Source organism: Pistacia vera, unplaced genomic scaffold (assembly GCF_008641045.1).
Source record: "Pistacia vera cultivar Batoury unplaced genomic scaffold, PisVer_v2 Contig196, whole genome shotgun sequence".
Classification (NCBI taxonomy): domain Eukaryota; kingdom Viridiplantae; phylum Streptophyta; class Magnoliopsida; order Sapindales; family Anacardiaceae; genus Pistacia; species Pistacia vera.
The window spans coordinates 575,173-594,958 of NW_022195997.1; the positions used below are offsets into that span (position 1 = coordinate 575,173).

General features: G+C 38.1%; 3 protein-coding genes and 1 pseudogene across 3 annotated transcripts; 2 read left to right on the top strand and 2 right to left on the bottom strand.

Annotated features, from left to right (window-relative positions):
- Positions 1–7,022: 7,022 nt before the first annotated feature.
- Positions 7,023–9,954, bottom strand: LOC116127870 (annotated as a pseudogene).
- Positions 9,955–12,150: 2,196 nt separating this feature from the next.
- Positions 12,151–13,568, top strand: LOC116127871 (nodulin-related protein 1-like). Its single transcript, XM_031413533.1, has 2 exons — positions 12,151–12,267; positions 12,918–13,568. The coding sequence occupies exons 1-2, from the start codon at positions 12,151–12,153 to the stop codon at positions 13,332–13,334; spliced, it is 534 nt and encodes a 177-aa protein (XP_031269393.1). The 3' UTR covers positions 13,335–13,568.
- A 908-nt stretch (positions 13,569–14,476) lies between these two features.
- LOC116128030 (nodulin-related protein 1-like) lies at positions 14,477–15,143 on the top strand. The gene has a single exon (XM_031413706.1). The coding sequence runs from the start codon at positions 14,576–14,578 to the stop codon at positions 15,011–15,013; it is 438 nt and encodes a 145-aa protein (XP_031269566.1). The 5' UTR covers positions 14,477–14,575; the 3' UTR covers positions 15,014–15,143.
- A 1,209-nt stretch (positions 15,144–16,352) lies between these two features.
- On the bottom strand, positions 16,353–18,454 carry LOC116128034 (uncharacterized protein At3g61260-like). The gene is made up of 6 exons (XM_031413708.1): positions 18,332–18,454; positions 18,154–18,248; positions 17,563–17,970; positions 17,054–17,438; positions 16,811–16,892; positions 16,353–16,719 (listed from the first exon to the last, which is right to left on the bottom strand). The coding sequence occupies exons 1-6, from the start codon at positions 18,355–18,357 to the stop codon at positions 16,528–16,530; spliced, it is 1,188 nt and encodes a 395-aa protein (XP_031269568.1). The 5' UTR covers positions 18,358–18,454; the 3' UTR covers positions 16,353–16,527.
- Between the last annotated feature and the right edge of the window lie 1,332 nt (positions 18,455–19,786).

The window sequence follows — 19,786 nt, forward strand, 5'->3', positions numbered from 1 at the left end:
CCAATCAATCCCAAAATTCACCAAAATTGCAAAACCCTAAAGGAAGAGGCGGCCAGTAAACAACGGTCGACCAAGGCTGGGAATTTTGGGGGTTTTGGAAAGGGAATGCTGGTGGTGCAAAAGGGGGGGGGGGGGGGGGGGGGGGGGGGGGGGGGGGGGGGGGGGGGGGGGGGGGGGAGGAGAGAGAGATTTTCAATGACAGGAGCAGCCAAAATTTTGTTGGGGAGACGCGATAATTGCGTGAAACCCTAAGGAGTTGGCGACACTGGTCGACGTGCAATTGTGGTAGGGGAGGTTGGGGGCTTTGGTGGGGTGACTTTGTGTGACGCCCCACTTGAGGTATGTAGCTAATGTTTCTTCTTTTGCTCTTATTTGAGCCGGTTTATTAGTATTATTGTTTGGTTGGCCTTTGATTGAGTGGTATGTTGAATACTTGCCTTGAAATTGGTTGAAAATAGAAGGAGTTTAGTGTTCCAGGCTTCGCCGGGGCGAAGAGGTGTTGAAACCCACGGGGAAGCTGCTGGACAGNTCCATGTTAACGGATCGATTCTTCTGGTGGATTGCAAAGATTTAGGGTTTTAGCGAGGTCGTTCAACTTCAAGATTGTGGGGTTTTGTGATTTTGAATTTTGATTAATTTAGCCGATGGGGGAATGGAGTACATGAGTTACGATGCGGTGGGTAGGCTGTATCCGATTTCTAATTTCGTGCAGTTCGTTAGGTTATTTGTGGAGCAATGTTGATGTGAATAACCATGACTAGTAGTCTGGTAGTAAAAAGTCTAACATGAATTCCTGAGTCTCCCAAACATGACTATTGAAAGGATTTACCCGTCCGGATTTATCCGGTCTTTCGCTAGGTCACCAAAAAAAAATATGTTGCCAGATAAGTCGATTTTTACCATGCTTTTGAATATTTTTTTAATTAAAATTTTAAAAAATAAAGATTAATATTAGAGAATTTGTAATATTTTCCTTCTATAAAGCATACATTATTAAAGTCAACAATGTTGTCATTCTGAGTGGTAAATTTCTTTTTTTTTGTCTCAGCTGATAAATCATTAAAATTTACAAAGAATTAAGGAAAATTGCCACTGATTAGCTTGAAGACCAAATTGCGATAATGTGTTGAGTTCTGATGGGAGGCTTTTTACACTTCTCTTGTCATGAGACTGTATCTGCATTAAATTCCTTGAAACAGAAGAGAAAGTGAGTTAGGCGTTTTTTTCATAAACAATAAATTAAAAATAGCAGTTTGCAGTTGTAGAGTGAGATCATTAGTTGAGAGTAGAGTTGAATTGTGATGATGAAGATGAAGATGAACAAAACAGGGTGCCCCAAAGGGGTGACCTGAGAACACAAACAACATTAACTAGCCATCTTTCTGATCTGTATATATGTATATATACATATATAGTTGCAGCAATAGCAGTCAAAGCCAATTAATGAATCTGTGTTCTCAGGTGGCACTCCTCTGGGGTTTACAATCTGTTGTATGTAACCAGCAGCATGAAACTCAACGATGTTTTCATTTTTCTTATGTTGCTTCCCCTTATATAAGGATTTTAGATATCCTTTCAAGTCATTATGTTGTCATTCTATCAACACAAACAGAATGTCGTCATATTTCATCCAACTTGCATACAAAACTCCAAATTTAATAAATTATGTTAAAAAGTTCTAACTTTCCCCTTGATGAATATGTTATGTTGAAATTGAAATTCCAAGATGGCACTTAAACCCCCCAATGGTCCAACCTGGAGTTGGGCAAAGAGGAGGGGCCTGGCGAAAGTTAAATTGGAATACATAAAATTCAACAAATGCGAAGCGACTTTGCCGCGTCTCATTACACTCAATCTGGTTGCAGATCAGTGGTAGCCTGTAGGTAAGAATTAATTATATATTTTCATTGTTGAGCAAACACCATGCTAATAGCAAGTTTCTACCCTTAGTTTCATATACTCTAGATTCTCACCCTTAAATTAATACCATTCTTTTCTTTTAACGGTTGAAGGTTGAAATAGTTATTTATTATAATTTAATATTAAAATGGTCGACCAAGGCTGGGAATTTTGGGGGTTTTGGAGATGGAATGCTGGTGGTGCAAAAAAGAAAAGGGGGGGGGGGGGGGGGGGGGGGGGGTGATTTTCAATGATAGGAGCAACCGAAATTTTGTTGGGAAGACACGATAATTGCGTGAAACCCTAAGGAGTTGGCGGCAGTGGTCAACGTGCAATTGTGGTAGGGGAGGTTGGGGGCTTTGGTGGGGTGACTCTGATGAGGCTAATGGTGAGGTTGGGGGCAACTTTCGTCAACAAATTCAACCAGAAAAGCTTGAAACTCGTGGGTCAAGACAGTGGGCGGTGGTCAACAAATGGTGGTGAGATTAGGTGGGGGATGAAAGGGGTTTTGGTGAGTGGACTAAGGGGAGTGTGTCGGTGCTGTCAGGGGTGTCGGACGAGGACAGAATCAGACTTAATTGGCCTGAGACAGTGATTGCACGTTGGTGGGTTTTGGTCATTGGAATCAGCAATTTTGGCCCAAATATGGCCAAATTTGAACTAGGGAAAGATGGATCAAGGCTAAGGGTAAACTGAGCAGTTTAATGAAAGATGAATCATCGTCAAAAAACACAACAAACGACCGACGGTGGCACTGACAGTTTGGTAATAGCAGAGGAGGGGGAGATGAATGAGAAGAAGATGAGGGAGCAGTTTGGTAATGGCGGAGGAGGGGAGATGAAGAAAAAAAAGAAGTTTGGTCGGCTGTGGTAGTGGTTTGGAATGGAATGGTTCAAGGGCTAGATGGCAATGGCAATNATATAATGTATGAAAGAAATAATACGAAACACTGATGGAGTTAGAATGCTATCACCAATAACCATGCTGGTTCCAAAAAGCACGACCAGTAGCAATCGAATTTACTCACTCCTCAATTGATCATACATTTCATTTAGTTTTCTAGCACAACTCTTGTGTTACACAAAAGGTTGTAATCTCACAATACAAATATAATAACCTCACGCCTTATTCTAACATATCATAAGAAAATAATGAGAAGGAAACAAAAAAGAAATGAAATCTGTTAGAATCATTCACAATGGCTTCAAAAACAACCTCATCAGCCTACGGTAAATCAGCTCCACCACCATTAAAAATCAATTGAAGAAATAAGGAAAATATTGAAACAAACAAAACAAAATAAAATAAAATAAAATAAAATAAAATCTATCATATCTACCTGATTAGGTGAGCTCCTTAGCTGTGTGCTATGGTGGTTATGATGGGTCCGAATCTGTAGGGCATGGAGCGTGGCCGCAACGGGGAGTTGATCATTAGAAAGCAACGAAAACATAAACACACACTTCTGGTTCCTTAATTTCCCCAAAATAAGATAATTAAATCATCAAAAGTTACCAAATTTATGAAACAAACAAAAAAATGAATTCATTTATCATTATACTTGATGAATAAAGCATAAACCTCAAGGAATGAAGCAATCTTGAGGGCAATATCGTGAGGGAGTCAACTTTGAATAACACACTGCGACTGCTTCATGGTTGCCTAAGATTTTCTTGTTGAAGTGAATGTTTCTGAGCAAGTCTTCTCTTCTTCTTCAGTTTGGGATGAAAATGAAACGAAATGAAATGATTCCATATATGCATTTTATAGATGAAGATGAAACTTTAAGAAGCTAAAAGCATCTTATGAAGTGTTTGTATTTAGGCGCTGAATGTGAAGGGATTAAACCGTTGGGATGCCCAAAAAATATAACCATTAATTTATTATCAAACCATTCATATTCACCGACCTTTTAAATTCACATCATATTCTCATAAATATCTCTAACCATTTATATTAAATAGCAACATATAACAAAATAAAAACTTATCAAACTATTCATATTCACAAACCCTTTAAATTCACATAAATGTATTGTGAATGACATACAATGTATAAAACCCTTTAGATTCACATAAATTTATTTGTATGTAAATGACAATATTTATTATCAATGTGAAACATATAACAATCAATAAAATTATTAATATCTATCATTAATAACAAACAATATCAAACACCAATTATATTAAGCCACATATATCATCAAATTCAACTCATCAATTTATTCCGCATCATCACCAATAACATCTATCCAAAATTCCAAATGTAAACAATCCACATAATCACCAATCAAACACATCCATGTGTCGGACAATTTGCAGACGTGTCAAAATGAAAGAATTCTACCTTTTCAAAATGGTCATCATATATATATATATATAAACTTTTTATTATAAAGAGTTTATCCATAAAAATAAGAGTCCGACTGACTCTTTATTCTTTAAATATAAATTAAAGAGTGAGTTTAGAGAGTCAAATTTCACTCTTTTCCTAATTTTAAATAAATAAATTATAAATTTCTATGCATTTTATTTATGATTTATCTCTCTTATTAAGTTTTTTTCTTGAAAAAACATATTTTCTCTCATAAAATTTAAAGAGTGTATTGGATTTGAATAAAAAAATTATTTTTTATATTTAAAAATCAATAAAAAAACTCTTTATTTATATGAAAAATATTCTTTAAAATAAAAAAAACACCATTAAAAATACTCTATAACTTTTAAAATATCACCCTAATATTTAAAGCACAATTTTGTTCGTAAAGCTCATTACGAAGAAGGACAGGATGATCAAAAAATCTATTGTAAATAAGGGCAAGATGGTCATAGGAGTGATTTTGGTCATCAGAACTGGCCAGAATATGGCTTGAACATAGAGAGGTACGTGTTAGCAAGGGATGGTGCACGTTAGCAACATTGCAATCGACGGTTTTTGCCTTTTTTTGACTAATTGCGGCGTCCAAAATCACTTCCAAAACCACCTATGATTCCTCACAATCTCCTCTACAAAACCCACACCTCCTTTTCCCTCCATATCTCCCTTTTTTCATCGGTTTTTGCACCTTTTTTCTTCCTTTAATCGCCACTTCCAAACCAATTCCAACCAACTCCGACCACCAAAATCCAATCTACCACCTCTAAAAGGCTCAACAATCTCTCTACTACAAAAGCCCTAATAAGTTGGACCCATGCTTATTGACCACAATTGCACGGGCCAACCCTAGGGTTTCTTGTAGTTTTTTTATGTTGGGTTTACAATTGGAGTTTTTTTGAGTAGTTTTGGTGAAATGGAGATCTTTTTGGAGTGTTAGAGGTTTTTGGTGTTGTTGTGAGAGTTTTACCAAACGTTTTCACCTTCTCTCGAGGTTATCAACTTTTTTAGCCTTGGTGCGTGCCAAGTGTTTGAGAGATTGCCCCAACCATGGGTTGCAATTGGAGTTTTTTTGGAGTAGTTTTGGTGAAATTGGAGATCTTTTGGAGTGTTAGAGGGTGTTTGGTGGTTTGTGAGAGTTTTCCCAAACGTTTTCACCTTCTTTTGAGGTTATCCCAACTTTTTAGACTTGGTGTGCCAATGTTGAGAAATGCCCCACCATCCCAAATACACGCCTTAGGCCCGCAGCACAGGCCACTAGAAAGAGAAACGGAAGAAGAGTAAAGCGTTTTTTTCATCTTACAGTAAAATATCACGTTTTTTTAACAGAAAACTATTGGCCGAATGTGACGTTTGGGTGTTTGAGGAATTTTAAAAGTAGAAGAGTGAGAAAGTGTTATTATGCCATTTTCGGTGGGAAAAAGTCGTTACTCAAGTGACAGGGGTAAATATGTGTTTTGCCTTAATATAAGTACTGGTTAATTGCAGCAGAGAATGGATAGATTTGTAGCAAATAGCAATTAGGGTATAACATGTGGTCTCTCCTTATGCGTGCTGATATGAACTTTACGGAGAATTCATTTCATTTTGCGCCCACTGGCAAGTTGCAGCCACAGTGGATCTTCGCGGCGTACGTAATTGGTAAAAGAGAGAGCCGACCATGCGGAGGAAACCATGGATGGTTGGAGGGAAAAACAAACGGTCAACAAAAATATGATAAAAATGCACTCGTGGCATTCTGTTATGGGCTACACTTAAGTAGTATTACATATTAATCACCAGGATTTGCTTACTAAAACAATAAGGTACAATCGCTGATTTTATTTCGTTGTCTATGAAGCTATCAATGCTTACATCTACTAATTAACAACAGAGAAGTAAGAACAAATTAGTGATAAAGTGGGCTGCTACTGCTAGCCTAGGTGCCAAAACATGGAGTCATCAACCATCATATTATGCTACTATTCTTCTCACCTCCATAGCTCCTCCAACATCCTCTCAGAACTGCCCCAAATCCAACAGCTTTTCTTGCTCTTCTCTAATATTTTTAGCTCCCACTCTCCACTGGTCGTTCCCATCAAATCTTAATTCTTTTCTCGATATCCTCTCTTTCACCACTCGCTCTGTCACCCAGCCCACCTCTTGACCCACATCCCAACCCATCTCTCAATTACCTCTGCATTGTCTTCTGATCCCCAGCTGTGGCCATACTAACATTGGTACTCCGTCCCACGCAGCCTCCACAATGAGTTCCATCCACCATGAGTAACAAACCCGCCAACACCCCGTGACCCAGTACTCTTGTTGATTTACCCACTCCTTTGTCACCAACCCATGATTTTAATCCTCTCCATGAGCTCATGGACCCAGCAAATTATCCAAACTTTCGTCATCCTCCTTGTCGACTTTCTTACATTTCACCACCAAATAAATCTACACCCATCCTTACTAAGCCATCTCCAAGCTCTTTATTTGTTCACTGACAAGGCGGACCTATGCCAAAAACTAAATACACGACCGCCCCTCGGTTGGTCATCAAGCCACTTCACAGGCGCACTGCACTCTATTTTCTCAAAATCGCATGGCGAAAGTGGTCCAATGCCATAGAAGGGTGGAAGCCAATCTGCAGCTCTTTTGCCATTAACCCATGTAGAATGTCGGCTTCTAGTGCTTCAAATGAGTTAATTAAATCCCACTAGATTTGGCGAAGCTCTGACCGTTTTGTATGAAAGTCAGTACTAAAGAGATTATTTAAATTTAGTAGTGCCGGAGGGATTTGATGAAATGGGAATTGGAGGAAGGCCTGGAATTTCAAAAACGTCATCGAATTGAACAGAACCAGAACCGGTTTTCGATGCAACTAAGGGGGAAAAGACTCGCAGAAAAGAACACATCTCGCCGATGATGTGAACATGATGTAATGTAGGAGACCTATGTTTGTGGTAAGGAAGAACAGAGGAAGTCAAGGTAACATCCAAGACAAGGGCAGAGAGAGGAGGGATATTGATGAGAGGAGAGCAGTGAGGAGTGAGAGTGAGATGAACGACGAATGGCTTCCACATGGAGATAAAAGGGTCAACAGAAGTGGCTGAAGTGGGATCAAAAGGAAGGAGATGAAACTGCTTTTCAGTTATCTGAGGAAAAGCAGAGAAGAGAGAGAGATATAACTTTAGGACTCTGCAGCTGAGACAGTCGGGGTAGATCGTAATTAAAGTGACACGGCAGTGATGTTGAACTAGTGTTGCAGCTAGTCGAAGAAAGGGCATCAAATGTCCATACCAGAGCTTGGGAGGATAGCTACATGTGGATAGGAGTGTGAGTTCATCCGAAGTTGACATCTTTCTTTATGCCTGAAAAATGGCTACGGAACTTGGAAGAGAGAAAATAGAGAAGAAAGAGTTACTGTGTCACCCTCTCTTCTATCTGTTATTCCAAGAATGTATATCTCCCAGCTTTAGGACCATTAGGTTGTTTTGTTAGCTACTGGGTGTGGGCCTCCTTTTTCCCTCTTTGTCCCCACACGCGCAGAAATTATTCACAAACCACACAGTGCAAACAATGACTGAAGTCCGAAACAGCCAAAAATGAATGCGAAATTTTGAACAGAAGCCACAGGCAGCTGAAGAGGCAAGCAAAAATGTTAATCAAGTTACAAAATGTCAACACCGACATTGCAACTGTCCCAATAAAAATTAAGACCATTGCAATTTTAACACAACAATTCAAAACTAACTACAATCCAGACCCCAAATCACCAAAAACTACACGTACTCATAGTTAAAAAAAAATTCATATCAAGCCTTGACTTTGCAAACTTAACTAGAATGCTCTTAACACTACGACATGATGTTGTCTTCAAAAATCTAGAAGACCACTCTCATCTGAGAGGTTTCAAGCTAAGACTCAATCCAACAGGTAAAACTTCCAGGATCATCATTCCAAGACCATCAAACAGACTGTTTAAGGGCACACATTTTCTTTCTTCTTTCCTGTTTATTGATAATTCCACACCACAATGTGTGCTGCCTTCTTGCATGTATTAAATCTAGATGTTTAGGCTTAAGCTGTGTTAGCCTCAAAGACCCGCTTAGGGAAAGGGAATAAAATAGAGTAGACAACAGCATAGACTTTGACAAAATAAATGAAAATAAAGTCCACATCCATTCTTAAGAGGTTGGGCAATAGCTGAAGTTGAATGGCGACATTCTATCATTGTTTTACCCCCCAACATTGCTCAGTCCTGACAAAGCATTCCTTCAGCAAGGAAGCACAATCAGCCACTTATCGTCAAAACACCATCTAATTCTATTACAAACTCTAAGAATTCATCCTTCAAGCATAGCTTAGCAGCATCAAGCAATATTGGTCTAAAATCACTTGACGCCGACCAAGCACAGTGAACCCTTCATTGTCTTGCATATGACATCTGCTCCATGTCTTACTAGAAGCAGAGCTACCTGTAATCCAGAAACAAAAAACTATCAACAAGATTAAATGATATCTTGCAAATTGCACAATAGATTAAGAAAAAATAATCAATTGTGGACTAATAGGGGGCCAATCACAACATAGGTCAAGTACAATACACTTCAGGGGAAAGAAGCCACTGAGATAACTGTGAGCATACTTCTCGAGTAATTCTAACAAAAGATTTACCTCTTGTTTTCGCAAATCATGCATTCCTAAGTGGAGTTTAGACCAGCTTTATCAGTAGCATCAACCTCTGCCTTCCTCAATTAAGAATTCACACAACTCTGGATTCCCCAAGCTAGCTGCCCTGTGCAATGGGGTACAACCACACGAATACAAAGTGTTTAAGTATCAATTATTAAAAATAAAACAGAAACTATCTTAGACAGTGTCATAAGGTTAGGAAAACACACAAAACAATTCCTATGAGATGATAAAACTAATAGGGGAATTACAAGCCTTGTCCTTTGAATTAATTTTGACCCGCGCGTGAGACAGAGTTCAGCAATCTTTAAACATCCCTTGCTGGCAGCATAATGAAGAGCAGTACGCCACCATCATTCTTCAATTAACATCAGCTCTCTAACCAGGAGCATAAATCAGAATTTTTATGTGATAAAATTACTGATTTAACAGTCGACGACATGATCTAAAACAACCCAATAAATATTCACTAAAAAACACATTCAAGCGTTAAAAAAGACAATCAAAAAACACCATCAACATCACCATTACAAGCTATTTGAAGATAAGTATGAAGTTTCTAACCTTCGCTCAGCAAAATTTCCACAATTTCCGTATTACCAATGCTAGCCGCCGAATGAATGGGAGCCCACCCTTCTTCATCTGCAGAGTTGATCACCCTTAGCCGACTCATCAACATTTGAGAGTATTTTCACCACCTGAAAAAAAAATAAAATAAAAAAAATCATAATTTTCCCTCGTTTTCTCAACAAAACCAAACAAAGTGGAAGAGAAAATCGAGGAGAGGAGAAGGAAAGCAAGAATAGCGGAACTCGGGGCGACGGGAAGAGACGGCGACGTGGAGGAGGGAGCGGACTATCTTCGTTTCTTAAAGATAGAGATTTGGAGAGTGGTTGTTGCGGTGAGAGTGATTCGAATGTTGATGAATCTCCAGTTTCTGCGGCTTAAAGAGATCTTGTCTTTGATGGGTCGGTCTCCTTCTCGTTTCGGAGGATCCATGTCCATGTTAAACGGATCGATTCTTCTGGTGGATTGCAAAGATTTAGGGTTTTAGCGAGGTCGTTCAACTTCAAGATTGTGGGGTTTTGTGATTTTGAATTTTGATTAATTTAGCCGATGGGGGGAATGGAGACATGAGTTACGATGCGGTGGGTAGGTTGTATCCGGTTTCTAATTTGTGCAGTTCGTTAGGTTATTTTGGAGCAATGTTGAGTGATAAACCAGATAGTAGCTGGTAGTAAAAAGTCTAACATGATTCCTGAGTCTCCAAACATGACTACTGAAAGGATTTGCCCGTCCACTGTCGTCTTTCGCTCGAGGTCCCACAAAAAAATATGTTGCCAGAGATTGCTTTAATATTTTTAATTAAAATTTTAAAAAATAAAGATTAATATTAGAGAGAATTTGTAATATTTTCCTTCTATAAAGCATACATTATTAAAGTCAACAATGTTGTCATTGGAGTGGTATATACATTGGTCTCAGCTGATAAATCATTAAAATTTACAAAGAATAAGGAAAATTGCCACTGATTAGCTTGAAGACCAAATTGCGATAATGTGTTGAGTTCTGATGGGAGGGTTTTTACACTTCTTTGTCCTGAGATGTATCTGCATTAAATTCCTGAAACAGAAGAGAAAGTGAGTTAGGCGTTTTTTTCATAAACAATAAATTAAAAATAGCAGTTTGCAGTTGTAGAGTGAGATCATTAGTTGAGAGTAGAGTTGAATTGTGATGATGAAGATGAAGATGAACAAAACAGGGTGCCCCAAAGGGGTGACCTGAGAACACAAACAACATTAACTAGCCATCTTTCTGGTCTGTATATATGTATATATACATATATAGTTGCAGCAATAGCAGCAAGCCAATTAATGAATCTGTGTTTTCAGGTGGCACTCCTCTGGGGTTTACAATCTGTTGTATGTAACCAGCAGCATGAAACTCAACGATGTTTCATTTTTCTTGTTGCTTCCCCTATATAAGGATTTTAGATATCCTTTCAAGTCATTATGTTGTCATTCTATCAACACAAACAGAATGTCGTCATATTTCATCCAACTTGCATACAAAACTCCAAATTTAATAAATTATGTTAAAAAGTTCTAACTTTCCCCTTGATGAATATGTTATGTTGAAATTGAAATTCCAAGATGGCACTTAAACCCCCCAATGGTCCAACTGGAGTTGGGCAAAGAGGAGGGGCCTGGCGAAAGTTAAATTGGAATACATAAAATTCAACAAATGCGAAGCGACTTTGCCGCGTCTCATTACACTCAATCTGGTTGCAGATCAGTGGTAGCCTGTAGGTAAGAATTAATTATATTCATTTGTTGAGCAAACACCATGCTAATAGCAAGTTTTACCCTTAGTTTCATTATACTTAGATTTTCACCCTTAAATTAATACTTTTTTTCTTTTAACGGTTGAAGGTTGAAATAGTTATTTATTATAATTTAAATATAAAATGGTCGACCAAGGCTGGGAATTTGGGGGTTTGGAGATGGAATGCTGGTGGTGCAAAAAAGAAAAGGGGGGGGGGGGGGGGGGGGGGGGGGGGGTGATTTTCAATGATAGGAGCAACCGAAATTTTGTTGGGAAGACACGATAATTGCGGTGAAACCCTAAGGAGTTGGCGGCAGTGGTCAACGTGCAATTGTGGTAGGGGAGGTTGGGGGCTTGGTGGGGTGACTCTGATGAGGCTAATGGTGAGGTTGGGGGCAACTTTCGTCAACACAATTCAACCAGAAAAAGCTTGAAAATCGTGGGTCAAGACAGTGGGCGGTGGTCAACAAATGGTGGTGAGATTAGGTGGGGGATGAAAGGGGTTTTGGTGAGTAGTATAAGGGGTGTGGTCGGACGAGGACAGAATCAGACTTAATTGGCTGAGACAGTGATTGCAAGTTGGGGGTTTTGGTCATTGGAATCAGCAATTTGGCAAATATGGCCAAATTTGACTAGGGAAAGATGGATCAAGGCTAAGGGTAAACTGAGCAGTTTAATGAAAGATGATCATCATCAAAAACCAACAAACGACCGACGGTGGCACTGACAGTTTGGTAATAGCAGAGGAGGGGGAGATGAAGAGAAGAAATGAGGGAGCAGTTTGGTAATGGCGGAGGAGGGGAGATGAAGAAAAAAAAAAGAAGTTGGTCGGTGTGTGAGTGGTTTGGAATGGAATGGTTCAAGGGCTAGATGGCAATGGCAAAACAATGGCTTGTGGTTGGAGATGAAGAAGAAAAAGAGGGAGGGCAATTTGGTAATAGCATCCTTTGTACTCTTGAGAACTCCACAATCGCTAACCGTTTTACTTTAAGGGTAATTAGAATATATGAAACCAAGTGGGAACTTACCATATCGCCAATCTTTGGGTGGGAACAGTCGTTTACTGTTTCATTGTTGAAAGCCTAAATAATATTGAAAGTCTTGTTAAAACAGGGAAAGAAAAAAGAAGAATAGTCAAATATCATAAATATGAATCTTTATAAATTAAAAAGGAGAAAATGACGAAGAAAATTGACACGATAAGTAAAGATGGGTGCATGGATGACGCGGTTAAGGAATTAGATAGATTGATGATTGATTTTGAGGCACATTGTGAGATGTAAACGAATTCAGAGTCTCAAAACAAAGACTGTTATCCGCCGCTTCAGTTAATATTATCACCTGCAACAAGCAAAAAGAAAAATATCACAGAAAAGAGTAGAAATATGTGGACGACGAGAAATCCACTTGTTCCATTTATGATTTCATGGTTGAATAAAGCAATATAACAACACGTTACCAACACTGAAAAGGGGGCTCCCAACATTTATTGACCAACTTTTATCCACTCATGAGAGAGGTGGAACTGGAAACCACATCCACACATCCATTTCAACTCTTCAATTATTGCTACATCCCTTAGCTATAAACATAGTTACAGTTTCAGATCTAGATATCTCTTCTACAGTTTTTTTTTTTCCTAGCATGGATTGGAAATTCTCAAACAAGACCACCAAGCATCTTCTTCTGAGCTGCTTTCTAGTGCAAAATTGATGGCTGAGGCGGCAAAAAGTTCATTCAATCATGAATCTGACAAGGTAGACAAGGGCAGAGTTGCTGGTGCTGCTGCAAATCTTCTTGATGCGGCTTCTCACTATGGCAAACTGGAAGAGAAGAGCTTTGGTAAGTATGTAGAAAAGGCTGAGAAGTACCTTCATCAGTACGGCTCTTCACATTCCACCACCACCACCACCACCGCTAACGCAGCTCCCAATTCTGCCCACCATGCATCCCCTGCCACCGCACACTCATCGTTTGCTTCTAGTGATGATGATGGGAAATCTGGAAGTGGGTACGGAGACTACTTCAAGATGGCTGAAGGTTTCTTGAAGAAGCATTAAAGTTAATCAAGTATCTAAGTGTGTACTTAGTGTTTGGTGATTTGTGAAAATAGTTTGTGGTCTTTCTTAATTTCCTGTTTTTATGTCATTATAAAATCTGTAGCATGCTATTAGCTTGTTCTATAACCATGTTGATGTTAAGCTATTTTTATTTTACTTTGAACAACTGGTTTCTGATTAGTAGAATCATGAAGCAAAGGTTGGATTGAATTTGGATATAAACTTGTTATTTCATCATTCATGGATCTCGAAGTCTTGAACTCAGCGTGTTGGCTAGGTCAGAGTCAGCTCTTAGTGAAAGTCTGCAGCACGGTTACTACTTCCTTATTACAAGTTCAAAGACAAAATAAATCAAATTTCTTTCCATTCGTTTAGAGGTCATCCCTACCTAATTTTATTATATTAACAGAGTGGTTTGAATTTGCTGGATTTTAATCCTTGTATATTCATCCACTTATATTATGGGTAAACGACTTTTTCCCACCTAAGGTTTGCCTTAATGACACTTTTCCATCCAAAAAGTTTCAAAATACCACTTTCTCACCCAAAGTTTATATTCCGTTAATACCTAAAATACACTTCACTTTCTCAATCGGTGTTCGGTGAGTTACCAAAAGCTAGGGTAAGAAGGGTTTTGTAGAGTGGAGGCTGGTGGATCAAATGGTGATGACTGGTTGAATATCCACCACCGGAATCAACCAAAAATCAGTTAAGATTAGGAAACCCTAACTTTGCAGTGATCAATAATCAGCGAGAAATCAGGTATCAGAGTGAAAAGGGCTTTGTAAAAAGGATACAGGAAGTTCAAATGGTGGTGGTTGAGAGAATTTTCACTATCAGAATTCACTTTGGATAATAACGGAATATAAACTTTAAGTGAAAGGTGATATTTTGAAATTTTTTAGTGGAACAGTGTAATGGAGGCAAACCTTTGGTGGGAAGAAGTCGTCTACTCCTTACATTATGATTTATGAGTGAAGCCTGCAAATAAATAAAATTTAGAGAAGCCAAAAGAAACCCGTGGGCTGTGGCAACAATATAAAAAACAACACGTTATTGAAAAGGAAGGACTCCCCGCGTTTACCGCGACTAGTCATAACAAGAACCACCTATATATCTATATATAAATGCAAGAGAAATAAAATCCCACCACCAATCTATCTTCATTAATTACACATTAATCTTTTGACCTTTGAAGGTATCAGCTTCAGGCCATTCTCTTCCATACTTTCAGGACAGGAATGGATTCAGTTTCTCATGACAAATCCACCAAGCACCATTCCTCTGAAAGCAAACCCACCAAGAAACACCAACCATCTCCCTCTGAACTGTTATCTAGTGCCAAATTGGTAGCTGAGGCTGCAAAATCCACGCTCAACCATGACTCTAATCGGAAGGTAGATAAGGAAAAGGTTGCTCATGCTGCTGGAGATCTTCTTGGGGCTGCCTCTAACTATGGCAAGCTGGAAGATAAGGGCTATGGCAAATATTTGGGACAGGCTGAGAACTATCTGCACAAGTACGGCCAAAAGGATTCACATTCCACCACCGCCAACTCTGGCCACTCAGCAGGTACTACGGCGCACTCCTCGTCACATCATAGCGATGGTCATGGGAAATCTGGAAGTGAGTATGGAGACTACTTAAAGATGGCCGAAGGGATATTTAAGAAGCATTGACTAATCTGTAATTTCATATTGTGAAAGTATTTGGTCATCTGGCAGGCGATGTCCTTGTTTTTTAAATTTGATGGTGTTTGATTCCTCTACTTTTCAACATTTTTTTTTTTTTTTTTTTTTTTACATATTTTATAAATCATTCGATGTTAATTTCCATCTTAACCATGAAATGCTTATTTTGGATTCTATATAAACTTCATGAATTAATTTTTAAAGAGTTGGATAGAGAAATAAGAACTTTTGACATTAAGTGGCAACTGGAGAAAAACCCAACCCAGCAAGTAAAGATTGTTCATAGTGTTTTGAATGATTTAGCAAAGAACATTAATCGAGATGGCAATGGGCTGGGTCAGGATCAGGTACCCCTTGGCTCGGGCCCAAGCCCGACCCCATGACAAAGGCCAGGCCTGGCACAGGGATGACGGGTAAAGCCCAAGCCTTTTAAATATTATTAAATATTAATTTTTTTATATTTTTAATTATAGAAACAGTTTTTAAATATTAATTTATTTTTGAATACTCACCAAATATTAATAAATTTCAATTTTATATATATATATATATATATATATATAACCATGGCCAAATACCAATGGTTCACTGCCATCTCAAGCCAAGCAATATTCTTCTTGACAATGAGTTGATAGCACATATAGGTGACTTTGAATTGGCAAGATTCCTTCCAAAGGGCACCCATAGTCTTTCATGTAATATATATATATATATATATATATATATATATATAGTATAAAAGTAATTTAGTAAAATTAATAATAAAATGTCGGGCCAAGTCGGGCCTGAAAACATACCCATGTCGGCCCGTATCTGAGGATGGACCTTAAAATCAGTCTCAAGCCTAAGCCCAAACCCGATAACATTGGGTAAAACTTGACTTTTTTGAGACGGGCTAGGCCAAGTACCCCGAAATACCCAACCTGTTGTCATCTATAAAGCACAAGGACTGGAATGCCCAATACCATTACAAGGTTCAGCTTTCAATAATCATTTTATATTAAGATTAATGATGAGATTGATCATCGTTCTTTACATTGGAATCGGAATTAGCATTGAGCTTGTGAAGTAATTGTAAAAGAGATATTTTAACAAGACCCTTCCTCATCCTCCCTATCCCAAGGATCTAAAAGCTCCCATAGGATTTGGGTGACTGAGACGTGCCATGTACTATCCCAAAAATCTAAAAGCTCCCATAGGATTTGGGTAATTGAGACGTGCCATGTAGGGAAATTAGGAAACCTATTTTTGAATTTAAAACATAATAAAAAGATATACAGAATTTATATCCTTTGAAACTTTGAAATTAGAAACATTTGGTATCAGGTTTTTTATATATTTTATAATCAATACATGAGAAAAATATATGACATAAAACATTAGTTCTAACAGCGGAAATAGAACATATCATTTCATCTTGGGTGTGACATATTTACGTGTAAATCATTTGAAGTTGGGTGTCCCTCTGTGAAACCAGGTGAGGCTTAAGTTATTGAAGAGATTCAGCAGCAGAAGCATGTCGCAGGAGCTTTCCCAGTTCTTCTGATTATATTTGCCTTTTCTTTTGCTTTCAACTCTTCCTTTCTTCGACTCTCCCCTGCTTTTGCCCTTGCTCCTCCTGCAATCTGATCAATAGATTCCATTTCACTGCGAAATTTTGTTAAGGTTTTTAATCTTTTTTCCTCCAATTGTCTCTGCAGCTCCAATAACTTGGTTGTCAGTTTGACTCAGTACATAAAAATCAATTTCGATTGGATTTTTTGAAAGAAAAAAATATAGCAGTACCTCTGCTCTATCAAGTTTGCTTCTGGCTTTCTTCTTCTTTTTCTCCTCCCATGATTGTATTGTGTTGTTTAACTTCTCGTACCTGAAAATCATGTTCTGTCTATTAATGAAGAAGTATATTTCAAATTGCGTGAATGCATTTCAAATTTAAATTTGAACTCTCAAAATTGAATGACACGGTAGGGACTTCTGTTCTGCCTTATACGGAATCCAACAAACTTATCAAAATGCATGAATGATTACCTTTCTTTGATCTTGACCATCTCAGATATCTCCCAGGCATCTGCTTCTGTTTCATCTGTTCCAGGTTTTTCTGAACTCTGTCTTTTGGTTTCGGCCGATGGAGTTGTAGGTTTAATGGATGGAGGAGCATCGGGTTTTCTTGCCTTCCTTTCCGATTTGATGGTAGATTTTTGCGCTTCTCTATCATCAAAAGTTGGACTACTTTTCATTGATGGAGCAGGATCAGTGACCTTTGATGGTGTTCTTTTAGATTGTGTAGTACCAGAGCTATTCGAGACCTCATCAGAAAAACTGAGAGTCTTTTTCTTTGGAGGACTACTGACGGCTTTTTCAGGTGTCTTCTCCTCTACGGCAGCAATTTCTTGCATTTCATCAACTGGACCTCCTGAATTCATCATTGCATTTTCTCATTGTTCATACGCTTCAATTAAATTTTATTAAAACATAATACAATATGGTCATATAAATATGACTATCTGGAAATTGTTTCTCATGTTTGTTATCTTTACCTGAGAACCGTTTGGATCCGCTACCGGGTTCTGTCATTGAGACTGGTGTATCTTCCGTTTTACTCCTGAGCCTGGTTAAAGAGGGCTCAAGGTTCCTAGTGGCCTCATCTACATCATCCTTTTTGCTTTTCTGTCTGGTGAAAGATGGCTGACGCTGAGGGCCCTCACTGGTTATCTCCTGTACTGACATTGGAGCATCTTCTTTTTTGCTGCTGGGCCTGGTGAGAAATGCAAAAGGACCCTCAGTGGTCTTTTTCTGACAAGGGATGCGTGATTCTTCTAGAGAATTAATGGCATAGGCGGCTGCAGCCACCGCAGCTGCATGCTCCATTTGGATGTTGGAATCATAACCCCGACTCATTTGCCTGGAAAATTGTCTCTGTAACCAGTTTTGAGCTTTCTTGTTTTCTGCAAAACACCCCTTTCCACGTTTGTTATCTTACCCATTTAAACATTGAAGTGTGAACAATTTTACAAGAAAAATAGTATGTGATGTGAGTTAAAAGATTATAATTTTCTTTCTATTATTTTTGTTTTCAAGAATCAAAGATAATGAAAATTTCCAGAGAAATGGTGAAAAATTAGTGGTACCTCCTTTGAAAGATTGAGTTTTCTGGAGTGGTATTCTTCGGCTGGAGCTGCTTGTTTCTTCTCTATTTTCTTGTCCTACATTCGAAAGCTTTACCCTAACAAAAGCCGTCAGTCACAAATAGGCAATATATGCAACGTTGAATAATGAATTCCAGAGTTAATTAAGAAGATAAATTACCTGACTTGCTGGATAAAACTATCCATTGTTGTTGCAGATTTTGAGCCTTCTGATGTATAAAGTGTGCCGAGGAAGTAGCTGGGTTATGCATGGAGACCGCGTTTATTTGAAGGAGACGCTAAGCGTTAAAAGTTGAAAAGAGAAAGTTTCAGATGGTTGCTTTAAGGGAGTGAGTTAGGGATAGCCGGCAATGGGGCACGCAAAGTTTGATATACCTTGCATGGAAGCTCTGACAAGAAAAGTATTCTTCCACTTTAAACTTTTGGATTAAAAATTCCTTCTCTTCAAACCTTTAATCCAAGTTTTATCTAATCTTAATCTTTTACTGTGTTTAAAGGAATCGTTGNACGTTGAATAATGAATTCCAGAGTTAATTAAGAAGATAAATTACCTGACTTGCTGGATAAAACTATCCATTGTTGTTGCAGATTTTGAGCCTTCTGATGTATAAAGTGTGCCGAGGAAGTAGCTGGGTTATGCATGGAGACCGCGTTTATTTGAAGGAGACGCTAAGCGTTAAAAGTTGAAAAGAGAAAGTTTCAGATGGTTGCTTTAAGGGAGTGAGTTAGGGATAGCCGGCAATGGGGCACGCAAAGTTTGATATACCTTGCATGGAAGCTCTGACAAGAAAAGTATTCTTCCACTTTAAACTTTTGGATTAAAAATTCCTTCTCTTCAAACCTTTAATCCAAGTTTTATCTAATCTTAATCTTTTACTGTGTTTAAAGGAATCGTTGCTTTCCAGAAGGGGTTGAGACTTGAGAAAGAGAATAATCTTCGTTCTGGAGATTTCAAATTATGCAATTCATGATTCTCGATAGCTTTTTTCAAAAGTATTTATCTCTACATAAATTTATAGTAACTCTTTTATATTCGTTAACAGTTAAATATATTAACCAATAACATTTTGAATTAAAATAGGACTTCGGTATATATTTTCTAAGCTTTTTAAACAAACTAAACTATAGCAGGTGGATATAGTTGAAAACAATTAAAGATAAATCTTAATTATAACAAAATCAAATTCTAAGTTTGTGATAATGGGTCTACATCTTTCTACTTTAAAATCATGAGTAAACGACTTTTTCCCACACACAAAAAGTTTTAAAATACAACTTTCCACCCAAAGTTTATATTCCGTTAATACTTAAAATACACTTAACTTTCTCATTCTGCGTTCAGTGAGTTACTGGGAGGTAGGATAAGAGGGATTTTGTAGAGTCACGGCCGATAGATCTAATGGTCGTGATAAATCGAATATTTATAGCCAGAATCATCTGAAAATCAACTAAGAATAAGAAACCCTAGTTTTTTACTGTAGTCGGCAATCGGCGAGAAATCAAGTGTCGAAGTGAGAGGGATTTTGTAGAGAGAAGACCAGAGATTCGAATGGAAGAATTTTTATTGCTAGAATCGGCTTTGGGTAGTAACGGAATATTAACTTTGGGTGGGAAA

What these genes read in the sequence shown, in the direction of transcription:
- LOC116127871 (XM_031413533.1), top strand. Translation starts at nt 12,151, where the DNA reads ATGGCAAAACAATGGCTTGTGGTTGGAGATGAAGAAGAAAAAGAGGGA. An exon ending in CTAACCGTTTTACTTTAAGG is followed by an intron (nt 12,268 to 12,917) that starts GTAATTAGAATA and finishes TTTTTTTCCTAG; the next exon opens with CATGGATTGGAAATTCTCAA.
- LOC116128030 (XM_031413706.1), top strand. Translation starts at nt 14,576, where the DNA reads ATGGATTCAGTTTCTCATGACAAATCCACCAAGCACCATTCCTCTGAA.
- LOC116128034 (XM_031413708.1), bottom strand. Translation starts at nt 18,357, where the DNA reads ATGGATAGTTTTATCCAGCAAGTCAG. An exon ending in AACTCAATCTTTCAAAGGAG is followed by an intron (nt 17,971 to 18,153) that starts GTACCACTAATT and finishes GGTGTTTTGCAG; the next exon opens with AAAACAAGAAAGCTCAAAAC. An exon ending in CGGATCCAAACGGTTCTCAG is followed by an intron (nt 17,439 to 17,562) that starts GTAAAGATAACA and finishes TGATGAATTCAG; the next exon opens with GAGGTCCAGTTGATGAAATG.